Below are 22,500 nucleotides of genomic sequence, written 5' to 3'. Positions count from 1 at the left end.
CTGGCTGCAGGAAGCGTTTGGAGTGACTCGGCCTTAAAAACAGTGTTCCGCCGCGGTCTGCGAAATGACATTCAGGTTGAACTCGCTTGCCGAAGTGAAGCCCTCACCTTGTCTGAGTTCATTCAAGCGTCCATTAACGTTGACAAATTGTTATTGACCTACCGCTCCAGTAATACCGACGTCCCTGTCATTGCGTCCTGTGCGCCACCTTCCCATGTACGTGATCCGAGTCTTCAGACGACAGACGAGTTTGTGCAGCTTGGCAGGTCCCCACTAACATGTCAGCCATTCCTGCCTATTAAAAAATACAGTCAAGTTAGCTTACCCGTACTAATATCTTGGGGCGGCATAGATACAAACCTGTCTGCTTTAGTGGATTCGGGAGCAGCAGGCGATTTCATAGATCAGGACCTCGCCTACCACTTACACCTCCCCACTGTACCTGTAGATCCTCCCTTGAGAATAAATTCACTGAATGGGCAGCCTATAGGAGAGGGTGTGATTACACTCCGTACCTGCCCCGTGGAGCTACGTGTAGGTCTGTTCCACAGTGAAACGAGAGAGTTCTTCCTCATATCCACGCCCCGAGACCCCATCATACTCGGGTTTCCATGGCTGTCCATGCACGACCCTGAAATCTCCTGGAAAAAGCGAGAACTCGTACGGTGGAAGGACAGTTGTCTTAGCAAGTGCATTCACCTACCACTCCGGTCATCCTCGGTGGAAAGCCCAGACACACCTCTCTCTGACGTCATCCCCACTCAGTATCGTGCATTTGCGGACGTCTTCAACAAGGACAGTGCCTGTCGTCTGCCTCCTCATCGTCCCTGTGATTTCGCAATCGACCTCCTGCCTGGAGCCCCCTTACCTCGTAAAACGAAACCTTACCCTCTATCACGCCCTGAAGATCTGGCGATGGAGTCCTACGTCACCGAGGCTCTGCAGAAGGGGTTCATTCGACCATCCACCTCCCTGGTTGCTGCTGGTTTCTTCTTCGTAGAGAAAAAGGATGGGGGATTACGCCCTTGTATAGACTATCGTGCCCTAAACGCAGTCACATCGAAATATGCCTACCCTCTCCCCTTTATCACTGCTTCGCAAGAGCGCTTGATGGGAGCAAACATCTTCACCAAGCTAGATTCACGCAGCGCTTACAACTTGGTCCGTATTCGGGAGGGCGATGAGTGGAAAACTGCCTTTGTTACCGCCAGAGGGCACTATGAGTATCTTGTCATGCCATATGGACTAACTAACAGCCCCGCCGTATTCCAAGCATTTATGGATGACATTTTCCGTGATCTGATAGATGATTTCGTATTTGTTTACATTGATGATATCCTGGTTTACTCCCCGTCCGTTTCAGAACACGTCAAACACGTCTCTGCTGTGTTACAGCGCCTTCGGGAGCATAGTCTTTATGTGAAGGCGGAAAAGTGTGAATTTCATCGCTCCTCGGTGACATTTCTGGGATGTACGCTGTCCCCTGGCCAGATCTCCATGGATACGCAGAAGGTGGAAGCAGTCACGAACTGGCCGACCCCTCGTTCCACAAAGGAGCTGCAGCGATTCCTGGGATTCGCCAACTTCTGTCGCCGTTTCATCCGAGGCTTCGGTGAGTTGGCTACCCCTCTCACTAATCTCCTAAAGGGAGGGAGAACTCGGAAATTCGCCTGGACCGCTGAAGAGGAACGAGCGTTCTCACTCCTTAAGAAAGCATTCACGTCGGCCCCCGTACTACACCTTCCTGACCCCCAACTCCAGTTCATCGTAGAGGTCGACGCTTCGGAGGTGGGAGTGGGCGCTGTTCTTTCTCAGAGGCAGGGAAACCCGCCGAAACTGTATCCCTGTGCCTACTTCTCCAAAAAACTGACAACCGCTGAAATGAACTATGACGTCGGAGATCGGGAACTCCTGGCCATCAAACTCGCGCTCGAGCAGTGGCGTCATTGGTTGGAGGGAGCAGAGCACCCATTCATTGTATATACAGATCACAAGAACCTCGAATACCTGAAGTCAGCCAGACGCCTGAACCCGCGACAAGCAAGGTGGGCACTGTTTTTCTCCCGGTTTCGTTTCACTGTCTCTTACAGACCCGGGTCAAAGAACATCAAAGCCGATGCCCTATCACGGATCCACGAAAAGGACGAAGCAACCCATGAACCTGGACATATTCTGCCGGAGTCCTGCTTCCTCGCGGCTATCCGATGGGACGTACAAAAAGAATTGGACGAGGCTTTGCGCAACGATCCCAGTCCGGTAGAATGCCCGGAGGGGAAACAGTACGTACCCGTATCCCTTCGGGGGCGTATCCTACAGCTTGCACACGACACAGCGGGTACAGGCCACCCCGGTATTACACGCACACGACATCTCGTTTCGCAACGTTACTGGTGGCCATCCTGGGAGGACGATATTCGTGATTATGTTCTAGCATGTTCCGTTTGTGCCCAGTCACGTACTCCCCGGACGCTACCAGCAGGAGAACTCCTTCCCTTACCTGTTCCTCTTCGGCCATGGACGCACCTCGCGATCGACTTCGTCACGGATTTGCCCACATCTGGAGGGAATACTGTTGTTACAGTAATTGTGGATCGGTTCTCGAAAATGTGCCGTCTCATTCCTCGCCCCAAGCTACCCACTGCCATGGAGACAGCTCTTGACCTCTTCCAGTACGTATTCCGGATTTATGGCTTGCCCGAAGAAATCGTCTCCGATAGGGGCACGCAGTTTACATCTCGGGTTTGGAAACAATTCTGCAAACTTCTTGGTATTACTGTCAGCCTGACGTCAGGCTACCACCCCCAGTCTAACGGAGAGGTTGAGCGTTACAATCAGGAGTTAGGGAGGTTTCTCCGACAATATTGCGTTTCTCAGCACGACTGGCACAAATACCTCCCGTGGGCAGAGTATGCTCGGAATTCTATTGTACACACCGCTACCAAACTCACGCCTTTTCAATGTGTATATGGTTACCAACCTGCGTTTTTCCCGTGGGACAAAACACCAGCTGATGTCCCAGCCCTAGACGAGTGGTTTAAACACAGTGCCCGCACCTGGGAACTAGCACATGTACATTTGCGACGTGCTCTACATACATGCAGGCTCAACGCGAACCGTCGTCGTCTCCCAGCGTTGATTTACCACCCAGGACAGAGAGTATGGCTGTCGACACAGAATCTCAACCTAAAGCAACGGAGCAAAAAACTTAGTCCACGATATATTGGTCCATTTGAAGTCCTCAGCAGAGTTAATGCAGTTACCTATAAACTCCTTTTACCATCACATTACCGTATTAACCCTGTCTTCCACGTCTCTCTCCTGAAGCCGGTTCACTACAGCCCGTTCACCGTACCCCCTGTGTCTGCTAAACCTCCTGACCCTCTGGAGATCGATGGTCGTCCGGCATACATCGTCCGAGAGCTCTTGGAGTCCCGACGCCGGCGAGGTGGTCTCCAATATCTGGTGGATTGGGAAGGATATGGGCCAGAGGAACGGGCCTGGATTCCAGCGAGGGATGTCCTCTGCCCCACTATGATCGCTGATTTCCACGCAACGCACCCCAACTTTCCTACCCCCCGGCGTCGCGGTCGCCCCCCGGCACGTCGTAGAGCGTCAGGTGCCGCTCCTTTGAGGGGGGGTACTGTCAGGAATGCCACCTGATCTTCCCTAACCAGCCTCACCTGCCCCTCATTACCACGCCCCCTTTCAGTCACACTTATACACCTTCCCCAGCACGTCTCAGTCGCGAAGTATTGCCGACTCATGCCGCGTACCAAGCCTTTCTATTACCTGTCTGCTTTCCTGTGTTCTGACCCTCGCTTACGTCCCCGACCTTGTCTCCTGCCTAGTCCCTCTGTACCTCCTGACTTCTGCTCCCCCGGTATGACCCTGGACCGTCCTGACCACGCCAAGAACACGCTGTTACTTATCCTAGTACTCGTGATTCACCTGCCTGTTTCTGTACCAGCTTCTCATTTCAATAAAAGCGGTGTTCTTCCGCATTTGGATCCCTCTCTGCCTGGTCAATTCGTAACACACACACACACACAGCACTTCTACTTTAACACAACTACAGGTACACACACGAACACACACACACAAACTCACACACTCATACACATACACACACACACACACACATACACATAGCACTTCTACTTTAACACAACTACAGGTACACACACGGGCACACACACACTCACTCACACACTCATACACATACACACACACACACACACAGCACTTCTACTTTAACACAACTACAGGTACACACACGGGCACACACACACGAACTCACACACTCATACACATACACACACACACACACACACAGACTTTTTTTTCTTCCTCTCTTTATCTCACCTCTCTTCCACTTGTGTGTGTGTGCGGGTGTGTGGGTGTGTGTGTGTGTTTCTGTCTAAGCGGTCATACTGCCCGGCGATACAGAGCTGGTCCTGTTCACGTTTAAGAACATGTCTCCAGGGATCGTGTGTGAAGTTTGGGAGCTTCACACACACCCTGTGTTGCTGGGTGGAGCCTCACTGCTTGTTACACTGAGGGGCGTGGCTCTGTACCAGGACAACACTGCTGACCAGAGAGCAGCCCTGGAGGTGAATGTGTGTGTAATGTGGAAATATTTGTGTACATGCAAGTGCATATATCTATGTAAACATGTCTGTGTGTACTACTGTTTGCCTGTTTGCATGAATATGTTTATGTGTGTGTGTGTGTGTGTGTGTGTGTGTGTGTGTGTGTGTGTGTGTGTGTGTGTGTGTGTGTTGTGTGTGTATGCGTGTGCGTGTGTGTGTGTGTGTGTGTGTGTGTGTATGTCTTGCAGCTCGAGCTAGAGCACCGGGTGGCTCTGTCAGTGTGTAGGTCAATGGTTTGTGACTTACTGCGTGGTGTTCATACACCTGAGAGGCCTGGTTCACCAGCTCAACTCTACATAACAGAGGAAGAGCACTTTCACATCACCAATCCTAATGTAGGTTCCTAAAAACACACACAATCCTTTTTTTTCTTTTTTTTGGTCCACAGAAGGGCAGAAAAAAACCCACCTCAAATGACCACTGCAATGGTTCACCAACTGCTGCCCCTGAAAAAGAGCAGAAAGTGTAGCTAAGACATACAGCACAAATGACTGTGATGTATGTGTATGTGTGAGTGTGTGTGTTTATGTAAGTGCAACATAGGATAAATGTACGGATTGTACTTACCAGTAAGGGTAGAAAGCTGCGACAACATCCCCCCAGAGGCCAGAGGCAGGCAGAGAAAGACCAGGGAATCCCACCCGCCCACAGCCCCCCCAGGAGCAGTGGAGTCCCAGGGCCGCACATCCCAGTGACCCCCGCATGCCCGCCCCAGCGGGTGGGAGAGGAAGACCCCAGACAGCACCCTCCCATCTAAGGAGCACAGGCCCAGGGGAACCAGAGGAAACAGAGCCACCCCCCAGAATGCCCCCCACCACCACGGGCCAGCAGCCGGGCCCCAGCGCCACACGCCCCTGAAAGCCACCCACCACCCGGCAGGGCCCCCCTCCCACCGAGGAGCCCCGAGCTGCCCCGGACCACAACCGCCCAGGGGAGCGGGCCAACCGACACGCCGGAGCACCAGGCCAGGCCCAAAAACCCCAAGGCGCCCCCCCCCCCATGGAGGGGAGAAGTAACCACAGGGGAGCAGCCAGGAGAGGACCGGGCACAACAAGCCCCAGAACCAGCTGTCCTCACACACACTCAAACTCATATATACATACATATACACACCCCCTTATATACACCCCCATTATATATACACCTACACACAACCATACACACACACACACACACACACACACACACACACACACACACACACACACACATACCCACCCACACTTGCCCTCATATATAGACCCTCACACATATATACACCTACACGCACATGTACATCCACACAAACATATACACTCCCACACACATTCATTCATAGCCATATACACTCTTACGGACATATACTGTATATACCCACAAATGTACGTACACGTTCACCCCAATATATAAACACACACCCATTTATACATTCCCCCCAACACGTACACAATCACCCACCTATACAAAATTAGACAAGGACAAAGACACACACTCCTCCAAATTACTACACACCGACAATCCTAATGTTGGTCCCCACAAAACACACCAATAATCCTACTGTAGGTCCCCACAGAACACACCAATAATCCTACTGTAGGTCCTCACAGAACACACCAATAATCCTACTGTAGGTCCCCACAGAACACACCAATAATCCTACTGTAGGTCCTCACAGAACACACCAATAATCCTACTGTAGGTCCCCACAAAACACACCAATAATCCTACTGTAGGTCCTCACAGAACACACCAATAATCCTACTGTAGGTCCCCACAGAACACACCAATAATCCTACTGTAGGTCCTCACAGAACACACCAATAATCCTACTGTAGGTCCCCACAGAACACACCAATAATCCTACTGTAGGTCCTCACAGAACACACCAATAATCCTACTGTAGGTCCTCACAGAACACACCAATAATCCTACTGTAGGTCCTCACAGAACACACCAATAATCCTACTGTAGGTCCCCACAGAACACACCAATAATCCTACTGTAGGTCCTCACAGAACACACCAATAATCCTACTGTAGGTCCTCACAAAACACACCAATAATCCTACTGTAGGTCCTCACAGAACACACCAATAATCCTACTGTAGGTCCTCACAGAACACACCTACAATCTTCTAGCCTGAGTGCTAGTGTTCAATTAACAGTCTAATTGGCCCAGAATGTTTCAGAAGACCTTTGGCATGCAACTCTATCTTGCATTCTGTCTTCTCCCAGTCTTGTTAACGCTGTTCAGATGAGACATAATCCAGCCTTCCTGTTCACACGGCACGCACATACACACACTCTCCTTGGGTATCCTGAAAGGCGCTATATAAATTGAACATTCATTCATTCATTCATAGCACTTTGTGAAAATGACAATCAGATAATCGTGTAACACATGTTTGCATTTTGACAGTTGTGCTTGTTAATTTTGTGTGTGTGTGTGTGTGTGTGTGTTCCCTTGAAACCACTTCAGATGCACTACCACCAGGAGTCCGTGGAGATGCTCAAGGGACTCTGGGAGAAAGCCAAGAGGTCGCAGGTCACAGGGGCAGGAGGAAATAAACACACAGATGTGGAAATCTCAGCTTGGGATCTCTCCCTGAACCACCTGCGACAGGTGGACTACACACTCACACTCACATACAAACTCACACAGCCGTGTATACACACACACAGCCACACAAACACAAAACACACACATACAGGCTACATGTTCAGTCTACAGTTGATTTTTCAGGAAAGTAACCATAGCATGTGAGTCTATGAATGAGGACAAAGTGGAGTAACAGCCAGCGTGTGTGTGTGTGTGCGCGTGCGTGCATGTGTACGCGCGTGTGTGCGTGTGTGTGTGCGTGCGTGTGCGTGTGTGTGTGTGTGTGTGTGTGTGTGTGTGTGTGTGTGTGTGTGTGTGTGTGTGTGTGCAAGCACTGCTTCCCTCCACTAGGCGGTGCTGTCTTTGCCGGAAGGAGACACAGATACGGAGTGCAGTGATGTGGAGTGGGCGGGGCTGTGCAGGGAGGAGGCTCTGAGACGGTACAACTCCCTGATCCTGGAGCTCCACCCCCCACTGGCCCCCTCCTCCCCACTCTCACAGCACTGTGTTGGGTAAGGGTAAAACACACCATGGTCCTGTCCTGCTTTACTGTGTAGCACATCAGCACACTGATGGGGTCTGTCCACACACACCTCTGCAGCGTTCTGATTTTGCATATGTTGAGTGACTTTGGTTTTATATAGCCTCAGCTCCAGGGACACAATACCCAGAGGGCCTTGTCCTGCTTTAGAACACTTTAGACTCGGGAAACACTGAGAAATGGGATTACGGAGGTGTGGATCAGTCAGACCACAGTGAACTGTGGCACTTTAAGAGGAACGTGTGTGTGTGTGTGTGTGTGTGTGTGTGTGTGTGTGTGTGTGTGTGTGTGTGTGTGTGTGTGTGTGTGTGTGTGTGTGTGTGTGTGCAGAGTGCAGTTGTGGAGGGAGTTGTTGGATGGGCTGGTGAGTGAGGCACTGTGGCTCAGACACATATTGGGTCTTCCTGAACCTGACAACTGGACTGAAACACAGCCTGAACAGGATAACTGTGAGAACACACACACACACACACACACACACACACACACACACACACACACACACACACACACACACACACATGCACAAACGCTTATGTTTAAAATAAATATGCTTGCACACTTTATATTTTTATAGGGGGAAATCTAAAAGAGGAGAGGCAGGAGAGAAAGGGAGCACCTCTGATTAAAGAAGAGAAGAAAGGAGGGAATGGGCGAGAGAAGGAGGAAAAGAAAGGTGCAGCCAAACCTGGAGTCAAGGACAAAGTAGCTGAGGTGTGTGAAAAGGTGTAATGAGGGGAAGACACCAACAGAGGGCAGCAAAGACAAATCACAAAAATGACATCCACATAAAATATTCCAGTAAAAACACCCAGTGGTGTTGAAGGTCTTCCTCTACTCTCAAATCTGCCATTTTACAAGATGGTGAAAGTCTCGAGTTGATGATGGGGTACCTTACCATGGTCTAACTTGTTCCCCACTATTCCTCTTTCCTGGAAAGTTCTACACTCTGCTAGTCTGAAGTGCTGAAACCACTGCATTCGTACTATAGCAACACACACACACACACACACACGCATTGCTACCACATTCTGTTATGGAGAAAAACTGCTTTATGGAGGAAAAAACCTCTCTCTCTCTTTCTAGGTAAGTCTCTCATTCGTAACATTATTTATTCATTCATATTACCTTACCAGAACTAGTAGTATGTAAAACATTTTACATGTATACTAATGTGAAATTAATGTTCAATAATGTTTACTATATTTGATTTTCCAAATCAAATACGAAAAACTTAAACAAGACTAACCAAATCAAAAAAGGTAAACCAAATCAGACAAGACTAAACAAATCAGGCAATATTAACCAAATCAGACAAGACTAACCAGATCAGACAATATTAACCAAATCAGATAAGACTTACGAAATAAAACAAGACTAACCAAATGAAACAAGACTAACCAAATAAAACAAGACTAACCAAATAAAACAAGACTAACCAAATGAAACAATAGTCCAGAAGAAGCTCAAGCCCGCTCTGCCTCTCCATGGTGACTCACAGGTGAGGTGTTTTGGGTTGAGATACTAAGCGTGAAAACGTCTGTGTTCTCCCACTCTGACCAGAGCGGCCAGTAGACCACCTGCTGTACTCCCAGTCATGAACACACACATCGCCCCTCGCCCCCACACACACATGCACGCACTGTGAACACACACACACCACCCCCTGCCTCCACACATACAAGCGTGCACTGTGAACAAACAGGCTTGTTGAAGAGACTGTCTGTGTTCACACTACTTGTGTGAATGTATACATTTTTCTCTGTGTACATATGTGTATGTGTTTGAGCCTGTTTGTGTGTGTTAATGTTTTGCTTGTGTGTGTGTGTGTGTGTGTGTGTGTGTGTGTGTGTGTGTGTGTGTGTGTGTGTGTGTGTGTGTGTGTGTGTGTGTGTGTGTAAATAGGATCGTGGCATTGGTAAGAAGAACGTTAAAGAAGAGAAGCGTGTGGTGAAACAGGGCAAGGAGGTAGAGCTGTCTACCAGCACCACCACCACCACCATCACCTCCACAAGCAGCAGCCCAGAGACAGACCCCATCCAGCCACCGCAGGACCACGTGGAGCCACAGCTACACCACAAATACATGTGCATGTTGCACCAGCAGGCAAGCAGATGCTGTTTCACACACACACACACACACACACACACACACACACACACACACACACACACACACACACACACACACACACACACACTTCATTTTAATACCTTATAGACATGTGGTGTCATAAATATGCCATTTTGGTGTCATTCTGGATAAGACTGTCAGCAAATCACCATCAAACATACTGTCTGGGGAACACAAAAGAGCCAAGCTCAATGATTGGTGAATCTCTCAACACTGCTCTACAGAGTATCTCTGAAACCCTCTCCAGTGCTCTACAGAGCTCCTCTGAAACCCTCTCCAGTGCTCTACAGAGCTCATCTGAAACCCTCTCCAGTGCTCTACAGAGTATCTCTGAAACCCTCTCCAGTGCTCTACAGAGTATCTCTGAAACCCCCTCTAGTGCTCTACAGAGTATCTCTGAAACCCTCTCCAGTGCTCTACAGAGTATCTCTGAAACCCTCTCCAGTGCTCTACAGAGCTCCTCTGAAACCCTCTCCAGTGCTCTACAGAGTATCTCTGAAACCCTCTCCAGTGCTCTACAGAGTATCTCTGAAACCCTCTCCAGTGCTCTACAGAACTCCTCTGAAACCCTCTCCAGTGCTCTACAGAGTATCTCTGAAACCCTCTCCAGTGCTCTACAGAGTATCTCTGAAACCCTCTCCAGTGCTCTACAGAGTATCTCTGAAACCCTCTCCAGTGCTCTACAGAGCTCCTCTGAAACCCTCTCCAGTGCTCTACAGAGTATCTCTGAAACCCTCTCCAGTGCTCTACAGAGCTCCTCTGAAACCCTCTCCAGTGCTCTACAGAGCTCCTCTGAAACCCTCTCCAGTGCTCTACAGAGTATCTCTGAAACCCTCTCCAGTGCTCTACAGAGCTCCTCTGAAACCCTCTCCAGTGCTCTACAGAGTATCTCTGAAACCCTCTCCAGTGCTCTACAGAGTATCTCTGAAACCCTCTCCAGTGCTCTACAGAGTATCTCTGAAACCCTCTCCAGTGCTCTACAGAGTATCTCTGAAACCCTCTCCAGTGCTCTACAGAGCTCATCTGAAACCCTCTCCAGTGCTCTACAGAGTATCTCTGAAACCCTCTCCAGTGCTCTACAGAGTATCTCTGAAACCCTCTCCAGTGCTCTACAGAGTATCTCTGAAACCCTCTCCAGTGCTCTACAGAGTATCTCTGAAACCCTCTCCAGTGCTCTACAGAGTATCTCTGAAACCCTCTCCAGTGCTCTACAGAGTATCTCTGAAACCCTCTCCAGTGCTCTACAGAGCTCCTCTGAAACCCTCTCCAGTGCTCTACAGAGTATCTCTGAAACCCTCTCCAGTGCTCTACAGAGTATCTCTGAAACCCTCTCCAGTGCTCTACAGAGCTCCTCTGAAACCCTCTCCAGTGCTCTACAGAGTATCTCTGAAACCCTCTCCAGTGCTCTACAGAGTATCTCTGAAACCCTCTCCAGTGCTCTACAGAGTATCTCTGAAACCCTCTCCAGTGCTCTACAGAGCTCCTCTGAAACCCTCTCCAGTGCTCTACAGAGTATCTCTGAAACCCTCTCCAGTGCTCTACAGAGCTCCTCTGAAACCCTCTCCAGTGCTCTACAGAGCTCCTCTGAAACCCTCTCCAGTGCTCTACAGAGTATCTCTGAAACCCTCTCCAGTGCTCTACAGAGCTCCTCTGAAACCCTCTCCAGTGCTCTACAGAGTATCTCTGAAACCCTCTCCAGTGCTCTACAGAGCTCATCTGAAACCCTCTCCAGTGCTCTACAGAGTATCTCTGAAACCCTCTCCAGTGCTCTACAGAGTATCTCTGAAACCCTCTCCAGTGCTCTACAGAGTATCTCTGAAACCCTCTCCAGTGCTCTACAGAGTATCTCTGAAACCCTCTCCAGTGCTCTACAGAGCTCCTCTGAAACCCTCTCCAGTGCTCTACAGAGTATCTCTGAAACCCTCTCCAGTGCTCTACAGAGCTCCTCTGAAACCCTCTCCAGTGCTCTACAGAGTATCTCTGAAACCCTCTCCAGTGCTCTACAGAGTATCTCTGAAACCCTCTCCAGTGCTCTACAGAGTATCTCTGAAACCCTCTCCAGTGCTCTACAGAGTATCTCTGAAACCCTCTCCAGTGCTCTACAGAGCTCCTCTGAAACCCTCTCCAGTGCTCTACAGAGTATCTCTGAAACCCTCTCCAGTGCTCTACAGAGCTCCTCTGAAACCCTCTCCAGTGCTCTACAGAGTATCTCTGAAACCCTCTCCAGTGCTCTACAGAGTATCTCTGAAACTCTCTCCAGTGCTCTACAGAGCTCCTCTGAAACCCTCTCCAGTGCTCTACAGAGTATCTCTGAAACCCTCTCCAGTGCTCTACAGAGTATCTCTGAAACCCTCTCCAGTGCTCTACAGAGCTCCTCTGAAACCCTCTCCAGTGCTCTACAGAGCTCCTCTGAAACCCTCTCCAGTGCTCTACAGAGTATCTCTGAAACCCTCTCCAGTGCTCTACAGAGCTCCTCTGAAACCCTCTCACCTGGGGTTACAGGGATGATCCACTGGGGGAGAAGCTGTAAACAGGAAGCTCACTCCCGCTCTCCTCACACACACACACACAGTCAGGCAAAGAGTTCAGTCATATCAAAATCAGACTAATATCTTGGTGTTCCAATCATTTACTGCCAAGACCATTAAAAGCTTTGTATGGTGGAGTTTTGGGTTTTGCAGTCCGGTGAGTTTGTCCAAGAGTATGTGTGTAACTATTTACATGTAATAAGGATGCCGTAATTCTTCACATCCTCATCCTCAACCTAATCTCTCTCTGAGTCAGAATTAAATGCCCTTTCCATTTTATATGTTTTGTCCTTTTAATTTTAACCCTCTTTAATCTAGTCATTCTTTGTCATTGCAAATTGCGTTTATTTCAATTACTGCAATCTTCCAGTAGTTTTGATAGTCAAACATCAAAATGTTGAATTTTAAAACACTCCTTGCTTTGTCTAGATCATATTGCTGGCCTTCACAAGGTTGATCTCCTCCATTTCTCTGGGGGTTTCCTGCATAGTCAAGATATTTAGTACAAACATGTATACACACACGCACGCACACATAAGAATTTAATGAGCACAAATACACATGCCTACACCATTCTACATATAGATAATCATACACACACACACACACACATTACACAGGACTGACAAAGACAGCTGTCTCACCATCTCATACACATGAATGTTAGTCATGTTTAAGCCCTAATCAGCACAGCTTCTAACTCTTTAGTATGTCTTTGGTCTCTTTAGTGTGTCTTTGGTATGTAGAATGTATTTAGTATGTCTTTAGTCTTTAGTATGCCTTTGGTATTTAATATGTCTTTAATATTTAGTATATTTTGGTCTTTTATATGTCTTTAGAATGTCATTGGTCTTTATTATGTATTAATATGTCATTAATAAGGCATTAATATGTCTTTGGTCTTTTATATGTGTTTTGTATGCGATCTTTATTATGTCTTTAATCATTTCTTTAGTCTTTAGTATGTGTTTGGTCTTTAGTATATCTTTAGTATGTGTTTGGTCTTTAGTATATCTTTAGTATGTCCTTAGTCTATTGTGATTGGTGGAAACACCGTCCTTTCAGCCTGGACTCTCACACCTTCTTCACATTTCTGCTGCATAAATGGGGCTTTAAATCAGCCAGAACAGCTGCATGTAGTCATGAATCACGCCTGAATTTCCATTGCTTCCTACTGCTTGTCAGTCAAGAATAAGTTCTCTCTCTCTCTCTCTCTCTCTCTCTCTCTCTCTCTCTCTCTCTCTCTCTCTCTCTCTCTCTCTCTCTCTCTCTCTCTCTCCTTGTTGGCCTGGTTAATTCAAGAAACTCTTCTTTGAGGTCGCCGTGTTCCTTTCACTCTCCTCTGACCAAGTCTTTGCTGCTTCTAATAGGGAACTGTCTGTATTGTTAAAAATTAAAGTCTCCGAAAGAATGCCAATGTGTGTGTGTGTTTCAGGTCTACGTTCTGATGGAGACGATGATTGATTCTCTGTGTGATCTGCTGGATGAGACTGAACACAGTCAAGCAGACCTACATACAGCCTGCTGAAAGACAGATGTTCACATCCTCGTGTATGGTGGATATGTATTGGGCTCTGTTAAATATATGTCCCCCTATATGTAGCCAGTCCCCATTCTGTGTCTCATTCCTGCAGTCGGTTTTTATCACTTCTATGTGATGATAATAATTACCCTGCTTATGATATTCTTAGTGGTCATTAAAGATGTTAAGATATAAATATGGTGTTGCCTGGTCACTATTTATACATCCGTACATACAGTACAGCTCTTTCTGTGCTGCAGTATCTCGGAGCCGAGTGAGTTAAGGGCTGACTCGGCACCATTCAGCCCTCTCCGCCCCTGTCTCCCTTCTCGGTCCTCTCCTACACGCTGCGTGAGTGAGTGTGTGCCAACGTGAGTGCGAGGGCGTGAGACAGCCGCTTTTAAACGGAATCCGTCGCTGTTCGTCTGCTGCCTCGCTCCGCCGTTTCAACAGCCGCGAGAAGCCTTGTGTTCTGGGGAACATTCGCGCGGTGCTTGTAGGAGCAATACTGTCAATACTGGCGCAGGCTTTCCCTCAGTCTCCGCAGTGAGGCGAGCTGAACCGACCACGGGCCTCGGCGACGGCAGGACCGCGGACGATGTCGGAGGTAAGAGAGTTTGTGAGGCGGGGGGGGGGGGGGGGGGGGGGGCACGCGTGCGCGAGCTCACCCAGGTGTTTTACACTAATCAGTGTGCACGCTGCAGTGCCGTCGAACTGTCCGTCATGGCTGTTGTTTGTAGTTTACACTGAAGCTAATCAGATGTCGCCATGACCTCAGCATGGCAGCGTGGGTACAGGGGCTACCCTTCCCCTTTACGAGGTTTGAGGCGCCGATAATCCCGGTTACTGTAATCTGCTGTCGCGCGTGGTGATTTCACGTTGACGTAATAGAATGATGAGGCGCGTGCGGGGGTCTTCCTGTTTCACTCATCGGCGGCGTGTAGGTTTACAAGACATCAGGACATCTCGGTCCCCTAAAACGCTGTTGCCTTCAGGTGAAATGAGGGAACGAGAAAAATATTAATGAGGTGAAAAAATCCCTTTGCCTTTGTAGTACATTTGTAGTACAGTAGCTCAGTAGCTTTACCTGCTGCGTTCACTGTTTGATCTGCCCTGTCCTGTGCTAGAGTAACAGTAATAGATCTGTCCCATTCTGCTCTAGAGTAACAGTGTAGTACTGTGTTCAGGGTTTGATCAAACCTGTCATGCACTAATCTGACAATATAGTGTTGTGTTCAGGGTTTGATCAAACCTGTCATGCACTAATCTGACAATATAGTGTTGTGTTCAGGGTTTGATCTGCACAGTCCTGTGCTAATGTGACAGTGTAGTACTATGTTCACGCCACGGTTTGATCTGTACTGTCCTGCCCTGGTGTGACAGTGTATTCCTGTGTTCAGGGTTTGATCTGTCCTGTCCTGTCCTAGTATGACAGTGTATTCCTGTGTTCAGGGTTTGATCTGTCCTGTCCTGCCCTAGTGTGACAGTGTAGTACTGTGTTCAGGGTTTGATCTGTACTGTCCTGCCCTGGTGTGACAGTGTATTCCTGTGTTCAGGGTTTGATCTGTCCTGTCCTGCCCTAGTGTGACAGTGTATTCCTGTGTTCAGGGTTTGATCTGTCCTGTCCTGCCTTAGTGTGACAGTGTAGTACTGTGTTCAGGGTTTGATCTGTACTGTCCTGCCCTGGTGTGACAGTGTATTCCTGTGTTCAGGGTTTGATCTGTTCTGTCCTGCCCTAGTGTGACAGTGTAGTACTATGTTCAGGGTTTGATCTGTACTGTCCTGCCCTAGTGTGACAGTGTAGTACTGTGTTCAGGGTTTGATCTGTCCTGTCCTGCCCTAGTGTGACAGTGTATTCCTGTGTTCAGGGTTTGATCTGTCCTGTCCTGCCCTAGTGTGACAGTGTAGTACTGTGTTCAGGGTTTGATCTGTACTGTCCTGCCCTGGTGTGACAGTGTATTCCTGTGTTCAGGGTTTGATCTGTCCTGTCCTGCCCTAGTGTGACAGTGTAGTACTATGTTCAGGGTTTGATCTGTCCTGTCCTGCCCTAGTGTGACAGTGTATTCCTGTGTTCAGGGTTTGATCTGTCCTGTCCTGCCCTAGTGTGACAGTGTATTCCTGTGTTCAGGGTTTGATCTGTCCTGTCCTGCCCTGGTGTGACAGTGTAGTACTGTGTTCAGGGTTTGATCTGTCCTGTCCTGCCCTGGTGTGACAGTGTAGTACTGTGTTCAGGGTTTGATCTGTCCTGTCCTGCCCTGGTGTGACAGTGTAGTACTGTGTTCAGGGTTTGATGTGCCCTAGTGTGACAGTTTAATACTGTGTTTTTTAGTGTGATCTGCCCTGTCCTGTGTCTGTGTGCCTGGAGAGAGGTACAAAATGAGCAGTCTCTCATTCTTCATATCCACCCTAACTGTTAGTACCATGACTCAGCTCTCTATTTCTGGACCTAAATAGCACTGTCATACACACACACACACACACACACACACACACACACACACACACACACACACACAGTGCTACACTAAATTCCATTTGCAGGCTTTCTCAGGTTACTTCTGTAGTTCTAGCCAAACCAGAGCTTGGGATTGCTCCTGAAAGTGTGTGAAATGTGTGTGTGTGTGTGTGTGTGTGTGTGTGTGTGTGTGTGTGTGTGTGTGTGTGTGTGTGTGTGTGTGTGTGTGTGTGTGTACATTCAGTGGTTTGTTTGTTCGGTGGTGTGGGTTCACCAGAACAGCTGTCAGTAGTGAAGTAACTCTGTGTAAACCACACATTGCCTGTATGTTCACTTTTACTGGAGAGAGAGAGAGGACAGGGCAGTTTGGGGATGTAGACAGTTGGAGGTGAATCTGGAGGCCTGTCCTCTGGAGGGGTTGGCAGGCTGGGGGGATTATTAGTTACTCCCACCTTTACCTTTAATCCTACTGCCCAGTGAATTTATACTACATTCAGTTGTCACTGCAGAACATGTGGTGTCAGAGCTTTGCGTCACACACTCGCACGCTGGAGTGGGATTGTGGGTCACACACTCACACGCTGCAATTGTAGCTTGGCTCTAAGAGCTGATGAGTAATAATTCAGCTGTGATCAACTGCGTGAGTCACACTCACACACCAAACACATTCACACATGCGCACAATGTAATACCAAATATTGTGAATACTCTCTTTTCTTTCTCTCTTTCTCACTCTCCCTCTCTTTGTTTCTCAGTCCCTCTCGCTCTTGACTGAAGGCAGGGAAGCTTCTGCAGTCAGCATCTCTGAACTGGCTTCCTCTTTCTGAGCTGTGTGTGAAAGAAAGGAAAAAGCCCAAAAAACCCAGCTCCGCTTTGTGTGAAGGCCCTTTTGTGTGGGTATGTGTGTCTGTATGGGTGTCTGTGTGTGTAAATATACCTGTCAGTTTGTCTGTCAGTCTCTGTCTTGCTGTTGTGTGTTTTACAGTCTTGTCTCAGAACAGCCCAGGTCCATCCGTATGAAAGTGTGTGTATCTGTGTGTGTGTGTGTGTGTGTGTGTGTGTGTGTGTTTTTTTGGTTTAAAAACAAAACGCGTTACTTAGTAATGCATTACTCTAATCTTACTACTTTTTTCAGTAATGAGTAATATAAGGAGTTACTATTTCCAGTCCATTAATCAGATTAAAGTTACTTATCCAAGTAACTGTGCGTTACTATTTTTATTTTCCTTAGTAAAAATATATATTTTTGCTTTCTTCTTGACTCAGTTCTACTTTTGCGTCTGACCGTAGCGCTCGACGCTGCGCACGACCCTGTGAGAGTGCGAGCACGCTCACGTCATTCTGTGCAGTGTTGTCCGTAACGATATGTGGTAGTGTAAAGAAACACCCCTCAATAACAGGGGAATGAACATTCACCTGAAGAATTTTTATGTTGCTTTGTGTTCCAAGTTTGAAAAGTGCTGGAATTTTGGCCAAAGTACTTGGAAATGCTTGAAATTGTATTTGTATTTAGTTTCACAACAAATAGCTGTCTGACTGAATAGTTCGCTTGAATTACGTTTCCAAATACATTTACAAATAATATCGTGCAGCGACACAAACGCGATGTCAGGAGATACATTATTTTATTTAAATGTCAGAAGATAAATTGTTACTGTCAGAAATACACTTACAATAAAGTGAGTAGCCTATTGGAAAAACTCATTTTGCTGCTGAATGAAACTACTAAAGTAACTTAATCTAACGTAGTAAAGATATTTTTAGACTTTTAAAATCAAGTTATCAGTAATGTAACTAAAGTTATTTTAAAGGATTAATCAGTAATCAGAAATCAGATTACATTTTTCAAGGTAACTAAGCCATCACTTGCTGTAGAACAGTTGATCATGTAATGCTGAGATGACTGACACGTTACCTCTGACATGTTACCTGACACGTGCAGAGAGGGTTTCCTCTGTTTAGATATGACAGTCAGTTGGGTGAAAATGGTACATTTGTACACATTCATTAAAATGAGAAAATTTGTTTTGTTACCTTTGTTTTGTTAAAATTTGTTTTTGAGAAATATTTTGTTACCTTCAGAAAACGAGTGAAATTGTGTGTCTGTGTGTGTGTTTGTGTCTGTGTGTGGACGTGTGTGTGTGTGCATGAGGGTAATTTTAACTTTACACAGATACGAAGGCATGTAGGTATAATACACAGGTGTGTGTGTGTGTGTGTGTGTGTGTGTGTGTGTGTGTGTGAGCAATTTCTCATTCAAATGTTTCTGATAGGCAAAGTGAAGTGAAATATGTAACACGGATTACTGTGAGCAGTTGCTGTTATTGTAACATGTATAATATGGAGGTGGATGGTATTCATGGTGCTGATTGTGTCAGTGTCATATGTGGACCACTTGATCTGACCACTGCTCCTCTCAGTAGCTCTGCTGTAGGGGGGAACCTGTGTGGACAGACAGTGAGACGTGGAGCGAGGGAGAGAAACCATGAGACGTAGAGAGAGGGAGAGAGAGACAGTGAGATGTGGAGAGAGGGAGAGAGAGACAGTGAGATGTGGAGAGAGGGAGAGAGAGACAGTGAGATGTGGAGAGAGGGAGAGAGAGACAGTGAGATGTGGAGAGAGAGATAGTGAGATGAGAGAGCGAGAGAGACATGGAGAGAAGGAGTGAGCTCAGAAAATGAACAAACATGAAGGCAGGTCTTGATAACAAGGGCACAGCTGTGTGGGTAGCGAGAGATAAATAAAGAAAGAGAGAGGGCAAGTGGGAAAGAAAGTGGGAGAGGGAGAAAGAGAGAGAGAGGGTGGGAGCTGGAGGGTGAGTGTGAGAGATAGAGAGAAAGAGGGTGAGAGGGAGATAGAGGTGGGAGAGAGGGTGAGAGACAGGATGAGAGATAGACAGAACGATAGAGGGCGAGAGAGAGGGCGTGAGAAAGAAAGAGGGCATGAGAAAATATGACCCCCATCAGCAGAAAGGTGATACTGGCTGAATTTTCGATGACTGCATTTCCTCTGCACCCTTCTCCACGCCTGTCTCCACCCACATCTTCTTCTCCTGTGTGTTTGTGTACAGCCCGGGAAGGCTGATGGGAAAATGAGGAGCGAGGCTCAGATCGAGGCAGCCCGGGAAGGCTGATGGGAAAATGAGGAGCGAGGCTCAGATCGAGGCAGCCCGGGAAGGCTGATGGGAAAATGAGGAGCGAGGCTCAGATCGAGGCAGCCCGGGAAGGCTGATGGGAAAATGAGGAGCGAGGTCAGATCGAGGCAGCCCGGGAAGGCTGATGGGAAAATGAGGAGGCTCAGATCGAGGCAGCCCGGGAAGGCTGATGGGAAAATGAGGAGCGAGGTCAGATCGAGGCAGCCCGGGAAGGCTGATGGGAAAATGAGGAGGCTCAGATCGAGGCAGCCCGGGAAGGCTGATGGGAAAATGAGGAGCGAGGTCAGATCGAGGCAGCCCGGCTGGCCCAATAGACACATTGGTGTATACTCTGCTTCACACAGGAAGTGAAAGGTGATTGGCCGGTTCTGAGGCCTTCAATGCCGAGCTGCTACTTTCTGCCCAGTCTGTGTGCTTCTTTAAAAGGAAATTAATTGTGATGAGGATAAATAAAATCTGTCATTATAACCGAGGCTCCTCCACTCATTTGTGTCTTTCACTTTTCTTCAGTGTGTGTGTGTGTGTGTGTTTGTGTGTGAGAGAGAGAGAGTGTTACTCTTCATCTCCTGTAAGTGAAATATGGGGCAGTTCTATTGCCTTGTTCTCCCTATGGGTCTCTGTCGCCATAGCGACTGCTTGCAGAAAGAAATGAAAACTGTCCTGTATGTGTGTGAGCATGTGTGTGTATCAGAGGAATGTCCAGAAACCCCAGTCTTTGCAGTGGTGTAAACTAGAGCAGGAGCTGCAGCACATAGTCCTTCACCACACGGGCAGGGGGACAGACCTGAGGGTGTCTGACCACACTGGACAGGTCCTCACGGGTCCAGAGATGAGCAGATATCAGGTTATAATTGAGCAGCACCGGACTGTGTGTGTGTGTGTGTGTGTGTGTGTGTGTTTGTGAGTGTGTGTGTGTGTGTTTGTGAGAACATGTATGTGTGTGTGTGTGTGTAAGAACATGTATGTGTGTGTGTGTGTAAGTGTGAGTGTGTGTGTGTGTGTGTGTGTAAGAATGTGTGTGTGTGTGTGTGTAAGAACATGTATATGTGTGTGTGTGAGTGTGTGTGTGTGAACATGTATGTGTGTGCATGTGAGGTGTGTGTGTGTGTGTGTGTGTGTGTGTGTGTGTAAGAACATGTATGTGTGTGCATGTGAGGTGTGTGTGTGTGTGTAAGAACATGTATATGTGTGTGTGTGTGAACATGTATATGTGTGTGCATGTGAGCTGTGTGTGTGTGTGTGTGTGTGTGTGTGAACATGTATGTGTGTGTGCATGTGAGCTGTGTGTGTGTGTGTGTGTGTGTGTGTGTGTGCGTGCGTGCGAGACATCTCTGCTGGTTTCCCTCCGTGCCCCAGTATCCACCACCTGCTTGCAACACAGGCACCTCTTGATGACCTACTTCCTGTCACAGCGCTGCTCTATGAGAAGAGGTGGCTATAGAAGGCTATTTAATTATAGACGACTTCAAAGAGGGTAATCGCTCTCCTTTACCAGGAAATGATACAGAGGGAGAAACAACAGGAGAGAGATCAGTGCTTGTAAAGCTAATCAGCTACAGTCATGTCATTGCTTAATGTTCCTCTATAGGAAGAAATAGTTTGATTTGTTTCTCCTTTCCTCTCTCCTCCCCTCTCTCTCCCCTCTCTCCTCATCACCATCTGCACAGACACGTACCTAACTCTGCACATCTTCAGAACCACCCCACCTGTCCCTGCCCCCTCGTCCTGTCTCCGCCCCTCGTCCTGACTCCGCCCCACAACTCATCCTGCTCGGGGGCTGAAGAGCCACCCACACGCTCCCAGTTTAGCTGACCTTTGCTGTAGCCATGACGACCTCGGCCCTGCGACGCCAGGTGAAGAACATTGTGCACAACTACTCAGAGGCAGAGGTCAAGGTGCGCGAGGCGACCTCCAATGACCCCTGGGGACCAAGCAGCTCGCTGATGTCAGAGATCGCTGACCTGACCTTCAGCGTGGTGGCATTCAGTGAGGTCATGGCCATGGTGTGGAAACGGCTCAACGACCACGGCAAGAACTGGAGGCACGTCTACAAGGTATCGCCAAGGAGAGGTGTGAGTGTGTGGAGATGCATGATGTGTAAATTATGTGTGAGTTTGTCTCTATTTGTGAGACTAACTAAACAGCCACATGTGTGTGGTAGTCATTTAAATGTAATGTCATTTATAAACACCCACACTCCCCCGAAGCTTCGAACAGCCACCCAAGCTCTGTTCATAAGTACTCCACCCCAGCAAGGATAGATAGCACATACACACTGTCACACACACACACACACACACACACACACACACACACACACACACACACACACACACACGTGCTGATGTGTATGAACACTTCGCTTTTGTAATGTGGTAACATTGCTAATAACAACTAATGTCCTAGCAGTGGTCTGTGTGGACTGCTGTCTGCTGGCGAATGTCTAAAAGTTGTTATGCAGTTAGCTACAGTGGGGAAAATAAGTATTTAGTCAGTCACCAATTGTGCAAGTTCTCCCACTTAAAAAGATGAGAGAGGCCTGTAATTGACATCATAGGTAGACCTCAACTATGAGAAACAAAATGTGAACCACACCCTGTCCCCCCAGGACTACTCCTTTAACCACACCCTGTTCCCCCAGGACTACTCCTTTAACCACACCCTGTCCCTCCAGGACTACTCGTTTAACCACACCCTGTCCCTCCAGGACTACTCGTTTAACCACACCCTGTCCCCCCAGGATTACTCGTTTAACCACACCATGTTCCCCCAGGACTACTCCTTTAACCACACCCTGTCCCCCCAGGACTACTCCTTTAACCACACCCTGTTCCCCCAGGACTACTTCTTTAACCACACCCTGTCCCTCCAGGGCTACTCGTTTAACCACACCCTGTCCCCCCAGGACTACTCCTTTAACCACACCCTGTCCCCCCAGGAC

The 22,500-nt window shown here is 48.0% G+C and overlaps 2 protein-coding genes across 9 annotated transcripts in view; both read left to right on the top strand.

The window, feature by feature from the left end:
* Window positions 1-14,130, top strand: part of mycbpap (mycbp associated protein) — a 32,426-nt gene extending 18,296 nt beyond the window's left edge. For all 6 annotated transcript variants that reach the window (XM_076989394.1, XM_076989391.1, XM_076989392.1 and 3 more), the window contains 8 exons: window positions 4,423-4,610; window positions 4,838-4,984; window positions 7,107-7,250; window positions 7,578-7,738; window positions 8,098-8,216; window positions 8,345-8,481; window positions 9,673-9,873; window positions 13,864-14,130. In XM_076989394.1, coding sequence (XP_076845509.1) covers window positions 4,423-4,610; window positions 4,838-4,984; window positions 7,107-7,250; window positions 7,578-7,738; window positions 8,098-8,216; window positions 8,345-8,481; window positions 9,673-9,873; window positions 13,864-13,956 — 1,190 coding nt within the window. In that variant the 3' untranslated portion in view covers window positions 13,957-14,130. The remainder of the gene's footprint in view (window positions 1-4,422; window positions 4,611-4,837; window positions 4,985-7,106; window positions 7,251-7,577; window positions 7,739-8,097; window positions 8,217-8,344; window positions 8,482-9,672; window positions 9,874-13,863) is intronic.
* A 99-nt stretch (window positions 14,131-14,229) lies between these two features.
* epn3b (epsin 3b) overlaps window positions 14,230-22,500 on the top strand; it is a 27,433-nt gene continuing 19,162 nt past the window's right edge. For all 3 annotated transcript variants that reach the window (XM_076989426.1, XM_076989427.1, XM_076989425.1), the window contains exons 1-2: window positions 14,230-14,557; window positions 21,227-21,613. In XM_076989426.1, coding sequence (XP_076845541.1) covers window positions 21,386-21,613 — 228 coding nt within the window. In that variant the 5' untranslated portion in view covers window positions 14,230-14,557; window positions 21,227-21,385. The remainder of the gene's footprint in view (window positions 14,558-21,226; window positions 21,614-22,500) is intronic.

This window comes from Brachyhypopomus gauderio, unplaced genomic scaffold (genome assembly GCF_052324685.1).
Source record: "Brachyhypopomus gauderio isolate BG-103 unplaced genomic scaffold, BGAUD_0.2 sc67, whole genome shotgun sequence".
Taxonomy (NCBI): Eukaryota; Metazoa; Chordata; class Actinopteri; order Gymnotiformes; family Hypopomidae; genus Brachyhypopomus; species Brachyhypopomus gauderio.
This window is presented reverse-complemented; position numbering and strand designations above follow the sequence as displayed.